At 40.6% G+C, this 15,700-nt stretch overlaps 1 protein-coding gene across 1 annotated transcript in view; it reads left to right on the forward strand.

Moving 5' to 3' along the window:
- Positions 1 to 15,700, forward strand: part of LOC128657992 (gastrula zinc finger protein XlCGF57.1-like) — a 169,967-nt gene that overhangs the window by 11,423 nt on the left and 142,844 nt on the right. Inside the window, exons 3-5 of the mRNA XM_053712430.1 lie at positions 3,699 to 3,806; positions 4,245 to 4,349; positions 6,964 to 7,077. Of these exons, the coding sequence (XP_053568405.1) occupies positions 3,699 to 3,806; positions 4,245 to 4,349; positions 6,964 to 7,077 (327 nt within the window). The remainder of the gene's footprint in view (positions 1 to 3,698; positions 3,807 to 4,244; positions 4,350 to 6,963; positions 7,078 to 15,700) is intronic.

The raw sequence follows: 15,700 nt of genomic DNA on the forward strand, positions 1-15,700 counted from the left end.
GGGGAAGGAGCTAAATTTGAACAAATGATACTAATAGAAAAAGTTAAATAACATAAGAAGCATTGTTTGTTTTTACCTTAGCTGTGTGCGTCTACAGACAACGTCACTGTGTGCAGCACTGAGGCATCTATAATATTCTGTTACCGCTGGTTACATAAACCTATTATATACAATAAGGGGCAGAAGTATGTGCGGTGCTGGAGGTGCTGCTAATATTGTGATGGTGTCTAGCCGGTACTTCCTGTCACTAGTATCCTGCTTGTCTGTCTGATCTTTCTGCTGCGCACAGCACGCTGCTTCCTATTTGCCAGTTTTATGTAGTTCTGAGCCAGACTTTCCTCCTTTTTAATGGCACTAATTTTCATACAGTGTTATTAGCTATACAGCTTCCCGGGTTTACTGCATGCTGACCCCTCTATTAGATCACCTGCTTAGCCCTGTATTGTTTATATCACAAACCACAACTGTTACGTGTGTACAGATACAAAAGTAAAACAGGCAGCAAGCTTTTCCTTTAGGTTTATTTGTGTAGCTTTTATTATATCAGTCATGTAAAACCTCACAACTGTGCTGGTATAGACTCTCTCATTGTAGGGTCATTTACCAGAGAGTGTGAGATCAGGAAGTTACATACAAACAAAATAACTACACTTTTCCAAGGTGCTGGTTTATTTTTTACCCATAGCTGGTTCTTATTAACCTTTTAAGGGATATGAAACCCAACATTTTTCTTTTGTAATTCAGATACTACAATGTGAAAACGTTTCAAACTTATTTATGTTTTCATATTTGCTTTGTTACCATAATATTCTTTGCAAAAAAAATACCTAGGTAAGAGTCTGGAGCAGGAAATAGTGCTGCTGCCATCTAGTGCTCTTGCATATGGATAACATTCTTGCAAAACTACTGTCATATAGTGCTCCAAACACAAACACATTTCTGATTATTTTTTTATTAGCTAAATGATTAGGCTTGAGAGTAGGTCATTACAGAATGCTGCTATATTATCAATAGATGCACATAAAGCATTTGACTCAATAATTTGGGATCATCTGTTCTTTACGTTGGGACAATTTGGGATTAAATATCAGTTTGTAGAATGTATTAAAGCTTTATATACTAAAGCATCTTCGGCCCTACTGATCAACGGTAATAGAATAAATAACTTTAACTTAGCAAAAGGGACAAGACAAGGATGTCCACTCTCACCACTCTTGTTTAATTTGGCAATTGAGCCTTTAGCAATCAAGCTTAGAGAGTGTTTAGAAGGAATATGTTTAGGAAAGCAGAAACTTATTCTGTTACTATACGCGGATGATTTACTTCTATTTATTAGAGATGCCAGCTTAGAGGCCTGTACAGTATTGGAGATTATACACTTATTCGGCTCTTTTTCTGGATATCAGATTAATACAGCAAAATCTGAACTATTTTGGATCTTGCAAAATGTGAAACTTATTATACAAACTCCATTTAAAGAAATAAATACACAATTCACATATTTGGGTATTAATGTATGTAGCGACTCAAAACTGTGGTATAAAATAAACTATATTCCGTTGATCAATAAAACCATTCGGGATCTAGAAAGTTGGGCTAAACTACCACTCTCACTCACCGCCAAAGTTAATCTAATTAAAATGATATTAATATTTTTATACCTTATGCACAATATACCCGTTCTGATGCCCAAAAAGGATATTTAAATTGTATATAAAAACTTTAGGCTGTTTATGTGGGGCAAGGGACGTAATAAAATTGCATTGAACACGCTAATGCAAGCCAAGTATTCGGGATGGCCTTGCACTTCCTTCACTTGAGATATATAATTGTGTTTGTCTAGGAAAAGTAGCATTAGATTGGCTCACACAAGGTAATTATATCGCCTCTTTGGTGGCGGAGGAATATATTGTATCACCATACAGCTTACAAGCACTGCTACATTGTCATTTAAGAAAGATACCACCCAAGATAAAAAAACTATTCTACTATATGTAATATTGTAAAAGCCTGGTATCGTATATGTGTCTGGCTTAAAGTTGATCATACGGTTTCCAACTGTCTACCGATAGTTGGAAACCCTTATTTTGTAGCAGGAATTAATAATAAACTATTTAAAAACTGGGCCAATAAGGGCCTAAACTATATCTATCAATTAAAAGACCCTGGTGGCCCTAATATACAAACATTTGCAGAAATTAGGCAGACTCAGACTTTTATGTATATTTACAAATACGTTATTGGTATAACTCAATTATTAGGTGGCCAAATCACACCTGGGTAAATTCTAATATACACTCTGGAATAATCCTATACCAAGCCGGTATCCATTCTTTAAAATATTGGCTTAAAGTAATACTAGAACAGTCAGGTGAGGAGAATCTCAGACGCTTGCTTCTTAGTTGGACACTAGACATACAAGACATACAAAAAGAAGATATTATTAGAAGTATACAGAAGGTAGAAAATGCTACTTTGGCGGCAAATTGGAGAAAAAGTCACTTCAAATTGATAAATCGCAGTTATATTCCTCCTGCCACCTTAAATAAGTGGTTTCACAATTCCGAGCATGCTCGTCCTAGATGCGCAAATATCAATGCTGACATAATACATATGTTCTGGATGTGCCCCAAAATTTATCAATTTTGGGCCAAGATAAGTTATTGGCTAAGCAAAATATTACAGGTTACTGTTAAATTGGAAAAAAGCATATATTTTTCTAAGTCGATTATGATACTCATAGACAATTAAATGTGTGCTTTATTAATTGTATGATTCTAGGTGGTAGATAATTGATTCTTAAAGGATGGAAAGGTAAAAAAAAAACCTCTATTCACAATCTAATACATCTAATGATGAAACAAGCGGTATTGGAACAATTTGATTGTTCCACCGGCTCTGAGCAACGTATAAAGAGATATTGTAATAAATGGTACAGTTTCATACAGTCATATGATAAAAATACGCAAGCTCAGTTTCTAGCTCCCTTTTACACATGTAATTATGTGGATTATTTACTACAGAGGAGTCAGGTACAAATTAATGATGGAGTGGAGTGGTAGAGAGAGAGTTTTTTTGTTTTTTTTTGTTTTGTTATTTGTTAGTTCCCATTGCCAATAGTGTTTCTGGTAAACCTTATATGTTAATTTGTTAATTGCTAATATGACCCTAGTTTCTAGTATGTGTATGGACTTATTGTTCTAGGATGAGGCGATAACCCAAATCCTGTATGAATTATGTTGTGAAAAATAAAGATGTTAGAGGTGTAGATATACTGTATTATTGATGAAGAGAATGTTGGTGTCGCTATGCTCTGTCTGAAATTATTTACATACATAGATATATTATATCAACTTTTGCCAACTGTGATAAAGAAATCACGTTGACAGAGGATAAGTCGGAAAGAAAAAGCGGTGTTCTATTTGATATTTGTGAAATTGGAATTTAACTTAATTTATTTACTTCAGCTATAGAATGATTGTAAAATGTACCAACATGTATCTCTTTTATTTTGTCTCTTTGTTGTTGTATACTCTCTAATGTTCTAATAAAAACTATGTGACAAAAAAAAAATAAAAAAAAAAATGATTAGGCTTGCACTAATTGTGTAATAAACTAAATCAGAAAGAACAAATTTCTGTTTTATAAGTTTATGGTTTAAGTTTATAAGTTTAGGTAACTCCCTGCTATAATTACAGGGCGTCTAGAGGAAAACCCGGGCACTGGGCTATTAAATGCGAAGGAAGAGGATGAGACAGATGACATGAATAGTCATCAGACTGAAATACATTGGTCCCTCCCTGCCGGTGAGTAGTAATACGTGAGAGTCTGCCGGGGCTGTGCACACAGTTACTTACTGCTCTCCCTCCCTGCCGGTGAGTAGTAATACGTGAGAGTCTGCCGGGGCTGTGCACACAGTTACTTACTGCTCTCCCTCCCTGCCGGTGAGTAGTAATACGTGAGAGTCTGCCGGGGCTGTGCACACAGTTACTTACTGCTCTCCCTTGTAGTTTACTGTCTGGTTAACAGTGCAGATAACAACATGAGTTTAACCCTTGTTTAGTTCATGTTGTAGTTTTATACTGGAAAATAGAGGATCATGGTCAAAAAATGATGAGAGGAAAAAGGAGGAGAATGTGTGAATTTAGTGTTATTGTCTGTCTGGGAAATACACAAACTGTTTTATGGTAAAGTTATAAAAACGAGATCATGGGATATAAAACTGAATCTGCTTTATTGTACAGATGAAGATAACGCTGATATGGTGAAAGTTGAGATAACAGAAGATCTGAGTGTGAGGCATCAGCTGGGAGCCCCGGTTGAGGAAAACAGTGACCGTATCAGCCCAGGTGAGCACGTGTGGTGTGCCTGAGGGACACAGGAAACAGGTGAGTGTGCACATATGTTGTGCTAGAGGGATGTAGGTCAAAGGAAAGTGTGCACGTATGTTGTGTCTCAGGGACACAGGTTTATAGGTGAGTGTGCGTGTATATTGTGTCTGAGGGATGAAAATAGCATGGGTGTTGTGTGTGAGATATGTGGGTTACAAGTTAGTGTGCACATACAGGGAGTGCAGAATTATTAGGCAAATTAGTATTTTGACCACATCATCCTCTTTATGCATGTTGTCTTACTCCAAGCTGTATAGGCTCGAAAGCCTACTACCAATTAAGCATATTAGGTGATGTGCATCTCTGTAATGAGAAGGGGTGTGGTCTAATGACATCAACACCCTATATCAGGTGTGCATAATTATTAGGCAACTTCCTTTCCTTTGGCAAAATGGGTCAAAAGAAGGACTTGACAGGCTCAGAAAAGTCAAAAATAGTGAGATATCTTGCAGAGGAATGCAGCACTCTTAAAATTGCAAAGCTTCTGAAGCGTGATCATCGAACAATCAAGCGTTTCATTCAAAATAGTCAACAGGGTCGCAAGAAGCGTGTGGAAAAACCAAGGCGCAAAATAACTGCCCATGAACTGAGAAAAGTCAAGCGTGCAGCTGCCAAGATTCCACTTGCCACCAGTTTGGCCATATTTCAGAGCTGCAACATCACTGGAGTGCCCAAAAGCACAAGGTGTGCAATACTCAGAGACATGGCCAAGGTAAGAAAGGCTGAAAGACGACCACCACTGAACAAGACACACAAGCTGAAACGTCAAGACTGGGCCAAGAAATATCTCAAGACTGATTTTTCTAAGGTTTTATGGACTGATGAAATGAGAGTGAGTCTTGATGGGCCAGATGGATGGGCCCGTGGCTGGATTGGTAAAGGGCAGAGAGCTCCAGTCCGACTCAGACGCCAGCAAGGTGGAGGTGGAGTACTGGTTTGGGCTGGTATCATCAAAGATGAGCTTGTGGGGCCTTTTCGGGTTGAGGATGGAGTCAAGCTCAACTCCCAGTCCTACTGCCAGTTTTTGGAAGACACCTTCTTCAAGCAGTGGTACAGGAAGAAGTCTGCATCCTTCAAGAAAAACATGATTTTCATGCAGGACAATGCTCCATCACACACGTCCAAGTACTCCACAGCGTGGCTGGCAAGAAAGGGTATAAAAGAAGAAAATCTAATGACATGGCCTCCTTGTTCACCTGATCTGAACCCCACTGAGAACCTGTGGTCCATCATCAAATGTGAGATTTACAAGGAGGGAAAACAGTACACCTCTCTGAACAGTGTCTGGGAGGCTGTGGTTGCTGCTGCACGCAATGTTGATGGTGAACAGATCAAAACACTGACAGAATCCATGGATGGCAGGCTTTTGAGTGTCCTTGCAAAGAAAGGTGGCTATATTGGTCACTGATTTGTTTTTGTTTTGTTTTTGAATGTCAGAAATGTATATTTGTGAATGTTGAGATGTTATATTGGTTTCACTGGTAAAAATAAATAATTGAAATGGGTATATATTTGTTTTTTGTTAAGTTGCCTAATAATTATGCACAGAAATAGTCACCTGCACACACAGATATCCCCCTAAAATAGCTATAACTAAAAACAAACTAAAAACTACTTCCAAAACTATTCAGCTTTGATATTAATGAGTTTTTTGGGTTCATTGAGAACATGGTTGTTGTTCAATAATAAAATTAATCCTCAAAAATACAACTTGCCTAATAATTCTGCACTCCCTGTATATTGTGTGTGAGGTACGTGGGTTACAGGTGAATGTGCACATATTATGTGTGTGAGGTATGTGGGTTACAGTTAAGTATGCATGTATATTGTGTGTGAGGTAAAGAAGATGCAAGTGATTGTGCATATATGTTGTGTGTGAGTTACATGGGTTACAAGTGAGTGTGCACATATATTGTGTGTGAGGTATGTGGGTTACAGGTGAATGTGCACATATATTGTGTGTGAGGTACGTGGGTTACAGGTGACTGTGCACATACTTTGTGTGTGAGGTACGTGGGTTACAGGTGACTGTGCACATATTTTGTGTGTGAGGTACGTGGGTTACAGGTGAATGTGCACATATTTAGTGTGTGAGGTATATGGGATACAGGTAAGTGTGCGTGTATATTGTGTGTGAGCTACATGTGTTGCAGATGAGTGTGCACATATATTGTGTGTGAAGAGTATGTGGGTTACCGGTGAGTGTGCAAGTATATTGTGTGTGAGTTACGTGGGTTAAATGTGAGTGTGCACATATATTGTGTGTGAGATACGCGAGTTACAGGTGAGTGTGCACATATATTGTGTGTGGTATATGTGTTACAGGTGAGTGTGCGCATATATTGTGTGTGAGGCATTTAGGTTACAGGTGAGTGTGCACATATATTGTATGTGAGTTACAGGTGAGTGTGCATAGTAAGTGTGATAGTCTACTAATTATTTCTCTTGGGTGCACATAGTCATTTTTGGGCCCTTATATGATTTTTGTTTATATATAATGAGAGATACATTGATACATCCCACAAGTACTACTAACAGCTTACACATATGCATGTATATTCTTATTGTACAGGCGGTATGGATGTGACTCTTTCAGAGGCCTCAGCGATTGAGCACGGAGGAGAACCGTATGTGTGTGATCACATGAAGACTGAGGAGGATGAAGTTCCTATAAATACAGCTACAGGTGATTAGCGCTAAATAACACATTACCCTTAAACATCTGCCGGATATAGCGCAGACCTAAGGCATGCAGTCTTAGTGCAGTCCTACGTACAGGGTACGTCTATCATTAAAGGGTTAAGTAAAGGGAATATTCTGTGATGGTGAAGTTTTGCCTCATATAAAAAAAAGTTATATTTACTCAGATGGTTACACAGCAGACACAAGTCAGTGAGCAGCTCATGTATGAATAACTAAGGGCTAGATTACAAATGAAGCATAAAAATATAAGCACTGCTGAGTGCTAACTCCGCTCAAGTCAAATATATAGTGCTCCTATTATTGTACTCTTATTACAAGTTGAAAGTAAAATGTTAACGCAAGAGTCAAAGCCTCTGGAGCGGTAACATCTGGAGGTCGGATATTGTAACCTTGCTAAGTCCCTTGCCGCATGGACTCTTGTATATTTATACACATGTAAATAAAAACACATACATATACACCTTTGTGCACCAGATCATAAACCTTATCCCATATTGAACATTTATTTCAATAATAAACCTTGTTTGTTTTTTTTAAATATATAACTTTGAGTGAAATACTTTATTTTGATGTATTATACGTGTTTTATTGTGCATATATTTAAGAGTTAAGGATAAGTAAGGTCAAGATTAAATGTTTTAAAAAACTTTCCAATTTACTTCTATTATATAATTTTTGTTCTCTTGGTATCCTTTGTTGAAAAGCATGCCTAGGTAGGCTCAGGGGCAGCAGTGCACTACTAGCTAGCTGATGTTTGGTGGCTTTGCTGCTCCTTCAACAAAATATAACAACATTTGCTTCATTATCTTGGTACCAGAATTTCACTGGAAAGTTTTATAAAATTACTCTCTTTCTGAATCATGAAATTATTTATTTTTCTTTCTAATGACACGATGAGTCCACAGATCATCTAATTACTATTGGGAGGCTGCAAAGAGCACCACATCAAAGCTGTTAAATATCACCTCCCTTCCCTATAACCCCAGTCATTCTCTTTGCCTACGTTAGAGCAAGGAAGTGGTAAAGTTAGGTGTTAGTAAAAGATTCTTCAAGCAAGATTTTATTATTTTTTAAGTAGTGCAAGATTGTGCTGCTTTGTTCTAGCGTGTAGCCGTAGTCCATATCAGTCTCTTCAGTAGAACAGTGGTGGCTTTAGAGCAATGGGAACTTGTGGGACATAATTCTCACTGCGCCTCCCATGTAGTTTATGCTGCCCTAACTCTGAAAGCCTGAGTAAGATTACTCAGTCTTTATCTCTTTCTCCAACATTGGTGTGTCCGGTCCACGGCGTCATCCTTACTTGTGGGATATCTCTTCCCCAACAGGAAATGGCAAAGAGTCCCAGCAAAGCTGGCCATATAGTCCCTCCTAGGCTCCGCCCACCCCAGTCATTCTCTTTGCCGTTGCACAGGCAACATCTCCACGGAGATGGTTAAGATTTTTTTGGTGTTTAAATGTAGTTTTTATTCTTCTATCAAGTGTTTGTTATTTTAAAATAGTGCTGGTATGTACTATTTACTCTGAAACAGAAAAGGATGAAGATCTCTGTTTGTGAGAGGAAGATGATTTTAGCAGACAGTAACTAAAATCGATTGCTGTTTCCACATAGGACTGTTGAGATGAAGTAACTTCAGTTGGGGGAAACAGTTAGCAGACTTTTCTGCTTAAGGTATGACTAGCCATATTTCTAACAAGACCATGTAATGCTGGAAGGCTGTCATTTCCCCTCATGGGGACCGGTAAGCCATTTTCTTAGTCAAACAAACAGAATAAAGGGCTTAATATGGGCTAAAAAACTGGTAGACATTTTTATGGGCTAAATCGATTGCTTTATTTGGGCATTTTATTCATATTTATGCTGACAATTCGCATTTATAAACTTGGGGAACGTTTATTAAACGGCAGGCACTATGTTAGACACCTTTTCCAGTCAGGGGGCCTTCCTAGTTGTAGACTGAGCCTCATTTTCGCGCCATTACTGCGCAGTTGTTTTTTGAGAGCAGGGCATGCAGATGCATGTGTGAGGATCTGAAATTTGCTGGAAAAGCTTCTAGAAGGCGTCAATTGGTATCGTATTCCCCTCTGGGCTTGGTTAGGTCTCAGCAAAGGCTATAGCTGGGACTGTATAGGGGTTAAATTTGAAATTTGGTGTGCAATACTCTTAATGCTTTAAGACACTGTGGTGAAATTTTGGTAATTTTTTAACAATTCCTTCATACTTTTTCACATATTCAGTAATAAAGTGTTTTCTGTTTAAAATTTAAAGAGACAGTAACGGTTTTGTTTTAAAACGTTTTTTGTGCTTTGTTGACAAGTTTAAGCCTGTTTAACATGTCTGTGCCTTCGGATAAGCTATGTTTTATATGTATGAAAGCCAATGTGTCTCCCCATTTAAATTTATGTGATAATTGTGCCATAGCGTCCAAACAAAGTAAGGACAGTACTGCCACAGATATTGAAATTGCCCAAGATGATTCCTCAGATGAGGGGAGTAAACATGATACTACATCATCTCCTACTGTGTCTACACCAGTTTTGCCCACACAGGAGGCCCCTAGTACATCTAGTGCGCCAATGCTTATTACCATGCAACAATTAACGGCTGTAATGGATACCTCCATAGCAAATATTTTATCCAAAATGCCTACTTATCAGAGAAAGCGCGATTGCTCTGTTTTAAACACTGAAGAGCAGGAGGGCGCTGATGATAATTGTTCTGTCATACCCTCACACCAATCTGAAGGGGCCATGAGGGAGGTTTTGTCAGAAATTTCAGATTCAGGAAAAATTTCTCAACAAGCTGAACCTGATGTTGTGACATTTAAATTTAAATTAGAACATCTCCGCGCACTGCTTAAGGAGGTGTTATCTACTCTGGATGATTGTGACAACTTGGTCATTCCAGAGAAATTATGCAAGATGGACAAGTTCCTAGAGGTTCCGGTGCACCCCGACGCTTTTCCTATACCCAAGCGGGTGGCGGACATAGTAAATAAGGAGTGGGAAAAGCCCGGCATACCTTTTGTTCCCCCCCCTATATTTAAGAAATTATTTCCTATGGTCGACCCCAGAAAGGACTTATGGCAGACAGTCCCTAAGGTCGAGGGGGCAGTTTCTACTCTAAACAAAGGCACTACTATTCCTATCGAAGATAGTTGTGCTTTCAAAGATCCTATGGATAAAAAATTGGAGGGTTTGCTTAAAAAGATTTTTGTACAGCAAGGTTACCTTCTACAACCCATTTCGTGCATTGTTCCTGTCACTACAGCAGCGTGGTTCTGGTTCGAGGAACTAGAAAACTCGCTTAGTAGAGAGACTCCATATGAGGAGGTTATGGACAGAGTTCACGCACTTAAGTTGGCTAACTCTTTTATTTTAGATGCCGCTTTGCAATTAGCTAGATTAGCGGCGAAAAATTCAGGGTTTGCTATCGTGGCGCGCAGAGCGCTTTGGCTAAAGTCTTGGTCAGCGGATGTGTCATCCAAGACAAAATTGCTTAACATCCCTTTCAAAGGTAAAACTGTATTTGGACCAGAATTGAAAGAGATTATTTCAGACATCACTGGGGGAAAGGGCCACGCCCTTCCACAAGATAGGCCTTTCAAGGCCAAAAATAAGTCTTATTTTCGTTCCTTTCGCAATTTCAGGAACGGACCGGCCTCTAATCCTGCATCCTCTAAGCAAGAGGGTAATGCCTCACAACCCAAACCAGCCTGGAAACCGATGCAAGGCTGGAACAAGGGTAAGCAGGCCAAGAAGCCTGCCGCTGCTAACAAAACAGCATGAAGGAGTAGCCCCCGATCCGGGACCGGATCTAGTGGGGGGCAGACTCTCTCTCTTTGCTCAGGCTTGGGCAAGAGATGTTCAGGATCCCTGGGCGCTAGAAATAGTTTCTCAGGGTTATCTCCTGGAATTCAGGGAACTACCCCCAAGGGGAAGGTTCCACATGTCTCACTTATCCTCAAACCAAATAAAGAGACAGGCGTTCTTACATTGTGTAGAAGACCTATTAAAGATGGGAGTGATACACCCAGTTCCAATAAAGGAACAAGGAATGGGATTTTATTCCAATCTGTTCGTAGTTCCCAAAAAAGAGGGAACTTTCAGACCAATTTTGGATTTGAAGATCCTAAACAAATTTCTCAGGGTACCATCGTTCAAGATGGAAACCATTCGAACGATTCTACCCACTATCCAGGAAAGTCAATTTATGACTGCCGTGGATCTAAAGGATGCTTACCTACATATTCCTATCCACAAAGAACATCATCAGTTCCTAAGGTTCGCTTTTCTGGACAAGCATTACCAGTTTGTGGCCCTCCCATTCGGGTTAGCCACTGCTCCAAGGATTTTCACAAAGGTACTAGGGTCCCTTCTAGCGGTTCTAAGACCGAGGGGCATTGCAGTAGTACCTTACTTGGACGACATTCTAATACAAGCGTCGTCCCTGTCAAAAGCAAAGGCTCATACAGACATCGTTCTGGCCTTTCTCAGATCACACGGATGGAAGGTGAACATAGAAAAAAGTTCTCTGTCTCCGTCGACAAGAGTTCCCTTCTTGGGAACAATAATAGATTCCTTAGAAATGAGGATTTTTCTGACAGAGGTCAGAAAGTCAAAACTTCTAAGCACTTGTCAAGTTCTTCATTCTGTTCCTCGTCCTTCCATAGCGCAGTGCATGGAAGTAGTAGGGTTGATGGTTGCAGCAATGGACATAGTTCCTTTTGCACGAATTCATCTAAGACCATTACAACTGTGCATGCTCAAACAGTGGAATGGGGACTATACAGACTTGTCTCCAAGGATTCAAGTAGATCAGAAGACCAGAGATTCACTCCGTTGGTGGCTGACCCTGGACCATCTGTCCCAGGGAATGAGCTTCCGCAGACCAGAGTGGGTCATTGTCACGACCGACGCCAGTCTAGTGGGCTGGGGCGCGGTCTGGGAATCCCTGAAAGCTCAGGGTCTATGGTCTCGGGAAGAGTCTCTTCTCCCGATAAACATTCTGGAACTGAGAGCGATATTCAATGCTCTCAGAGCTTGGCCTCAACTAGCAAAGGCCAGATTCATAAGGTTCCAATCAGACAACATGACGACCGTTGCGTATATCAATCATCGGGGGGAACAAGGAGTTCCCTGGCGATGAAAGAAGTGACCAAAATAATTCAATGGGCGGAGGATCACTCCTGCCACCTGTCTGCGATCCACATCCCAGGTGTGGAAAACTGGGAGGCGGATTTTCTGAGCCATCAGACATTCCATCCGGGGAAGTGGGAACTCCATCCGGAGATCTTTGCCCAAATAACTCAATTATGGGGCATTCCAGACATGGATCTGATGGCGTCTCGTCAGAACTTCAAGGTTCCTTGCTACGGGTCCAGATCCAGGGATCCCAAGGCGACTCTAGTAGATGCACTAGTAGCACCTTGGACCTTCAACCTAGCTTATGTATTTCCACCGTTTCCTCTCATTCCCAGGTTGGTAGCCAGGATCAATCAGGAGAGGGCCTCGGTGATCTTGATAGCTCCTGCGTGGCCACGCAGGACTTGGTATGCAGACCTGGTGAATATGTCATCGGTTCCACCATGGAAGCTACCTTTGAGACAGGACCTTCTTGTTCAGGGTCCATTTGAACATCCAAATCTGGTCTCCCTCCAGCTGACGGCTTGGAGATTGAACGCTTGATTCTATCGAAGCGTGGGTTTTCAGATTCTGTGATAGATACTCTGGTTCAGGCCAGAAAACCAGTAACTAGAAAGATTTACCATAAAATATGGAAAAGATATATCTGTTGGTGTGAATCCAAAGGATTCCCATGGAATAAGATAAAAATTCCTAAGATTCTCTCCTTTCTACAAGAAGGTTTGGAGAAAGGATTATCTGCAAGTTCTCTAAAGGGACAGATCTCTGCTTTATCTGTCTTACTACACAAAAGACTGGCAGCTGTGCCAGATGTTCAAGCATTTGTTCAGGCTCTGGTTAGGATCAAGCCTGTTTACAGACCTTTGACTCCTCCATGGAGTCTAAATCTAGTTCTTTCAGTTCTTCAAGGGGTTCCGTTTGAACCTTTACATTCCATAGATATTAAGTTACTATCTTGGAAAGTTTTATTTTTGGTTGCAATTTCTTCTGCAAGAAGAGTTTCAGAGTTATCTGCTCTGCAGTGTTCTCCGCCCTATCTGGTGTTCCATGCAGATAAGGTGGTTTTGCGTACTAAGCCTGGTTTTCTTCCTAAGGTTGTTTCTAACAAAAATATTAACCAGGAGATAGTTGTACCTTCTTTATGTCCAAATCCAGTTTCAAAGAAGGAACGTTTGTTACACAATTTGGACGTAGTCCGTGCTCTAAAATTCTATTTAGAGGCTACAAAAGATTTCAGACAAACATCTTCCTTGTTTGTTGTTTATTCTGGTAAATGGAGAGGTCAAAAAGCGACTTCTACCTCTCTTTCCTTTTGGCTTAAAAGCATCATCCGATTGGCTTATGAGACTGCCGGACGGCAGCCTCCTGAAAGAATCACAGCTCACTCCACTAGGGCTGTGGCTTCCACATGGGCCTTCAAGAACAAGGCTTCTGTTGACCAGATATGTAAGGCAGCGACTTGGTCTTCACTGCACACTTTTGCCAAATTTTACAAATTTTATACTTTTGCTTCTTCGGAGGCTATTTTTGGGAGAAAGGTTTTGCAAGCTGTGGTGCCTTCCGTTTAGGTAACCTGATTTGCTCCCTCCCTTCATCCGTGTCCTAAAGCTTTGGTATTGGTTCCCACAAGTAAGGATGACACCGTGGACCGGACACACCAATGTTGGAGAAAACAGAATTTATGCTTACCTGATAAATTACTTTCTCCAACGGTGTGTCCGGTCCACGGACCGCCCTGGTTTTTTAATCAGGTCTGATGAATTATTTTCTCTAACTACAGTCACCACGGTACCATATGGTTTCTCCTATATATATTTCCTCCTGTCCGTCGGTCGAATGACTGGGGTGGGCGGAGCCTAGGAGGGACTATATGGCCAGCTTTGCTGGGACTCTTTGCCATTTCCTGTTGGGGAAGAGATATCCCACAAGTAAGGATGACGCCGTGGACCGGACACACCGTTGGAGAAAGTAATTTATCAGGTAAGCATAAATTCTGTTTTTTCCACAGGTCCATGTGAGGGAGAAGACCTCTCAAACCTAGCGAGCTGCCTTGCTACCTGGCAGATCTCTGAGGTAAGTGCTGACTTTATTTTTTCTGCGCTTAAAGGCAGGAAAAATTGGGCATTTTATGTTAAATATCACCTCCCTTCCCTATAACCCCAGTCATTCTCTTTGCCTACGTTAGAGCAAGGAAGTGGTAAAGTTAGGTGTTAGTAAAAGATTCTTCAAGCAAGATTTTATTATTTTTTAAGTAGTGCAAGATTGTGCTGCTTTGTTCTAGCGTGTAGCCGTAGTCCATATCAGTCTCTTCAGTAGAACAGTGGTGGCTTTAGAGCAATGGGAACTTGTGGGACATAATTCTCACTGCGCCTCCCATGTAGTTTATGCTGCCCTAACTCTGAAAGCCTGAGTAAGATTACTCAGTCTTTATCTCTTTTTCCACAGGTCCATGTGAGGGAGAAGACCTCTCAAACCTAGCGAGCTGCCTTGCTACCTGGCAGATCTCTGAGGTAAGTGCTGACTTTATTTTTTCTGCGCTTAAAGGCAGGAAAAATTGGGCATTTTATTTACTGGGACACAGAATTTCCCTTATATGTTTGGGGGAACATATTTCATAAGGCAGTATTCGTTATAGCAGGCACTGGAGCTGAGGAGTTTAATGGGCTCATGTTTAGTGTGGTGTTCACTTCTCCCGGCGGTTTGCCTGTAAGAGCCATTTTACCGACCTGGAGGTTATTTTTTTATGACGCCCACGATGGGCAGGGCTAGCTGAGGCGGAAATTACTGTTGCGCGCCTTTTTCTACTACACTTCTGGATGGGAGTTGTGTCTCAACACACAGTTAGATGAGTTTGCAGACGCAGGGAAGCGCATGAAAACGTTTAAGACTAATACGGACAGCTTTTCACTGTGATGCTAAGACGAGTCCGGATTGCTTCTACTAAAGGGAATTCATCCGGTGTCAGCAGGGCAGGTAGGCACCTCAGCAGAGCTAAGCTGAGGTGTAGAGGTTGTCCGGAGAGTGTGTGTGTTGTTATCTGTTACCTTGCTGCAAAAAAAGTAAAAAAGTAAAGTTTTAAAAATGAAAGAAACAGTAACGTTTTTTGGTATTTTCATTTTATCAAAAATATAAGTTTATTTAGGGGTAATTTGTTCCATTGGGAGTTAAGATGGACCAAGAGGCCCTACAAAATGTTACATGTTCTTTATGTTTTGATGCTAATGTGGAACCACCAATCCCTTTCTGTTCCTCATGTATTGAGAGAACTTTAAGTTACAGGGATAGACTTTTTTCTGAGCAAACATTATCTAAGGCGGATGCTGTCCAGTAATCTAATGACAATATTCAATATATGCCGCAGCTTTCTCCTCAAGTGTCCCAAGTATCGCCCACACATGCAGTGCCCTGCGCTTCCTCTTTAACTCCGCCTGAACTTACATTGCAAGACATCGCTAACCTCATGT

This window comes from Bombina bombina, chromosome 4, assembly GCF_027579735.1.
Source record: "Bombina bombina isolate aBomBom1 chromosome 4, aBomBom1.pri, whole genome shotgun sequence".
NCBI lineage: Eukaryota > Metazoa > Chordata > Amphibia > Anura > Bombinatoridae > Bombina > Bombina bombina.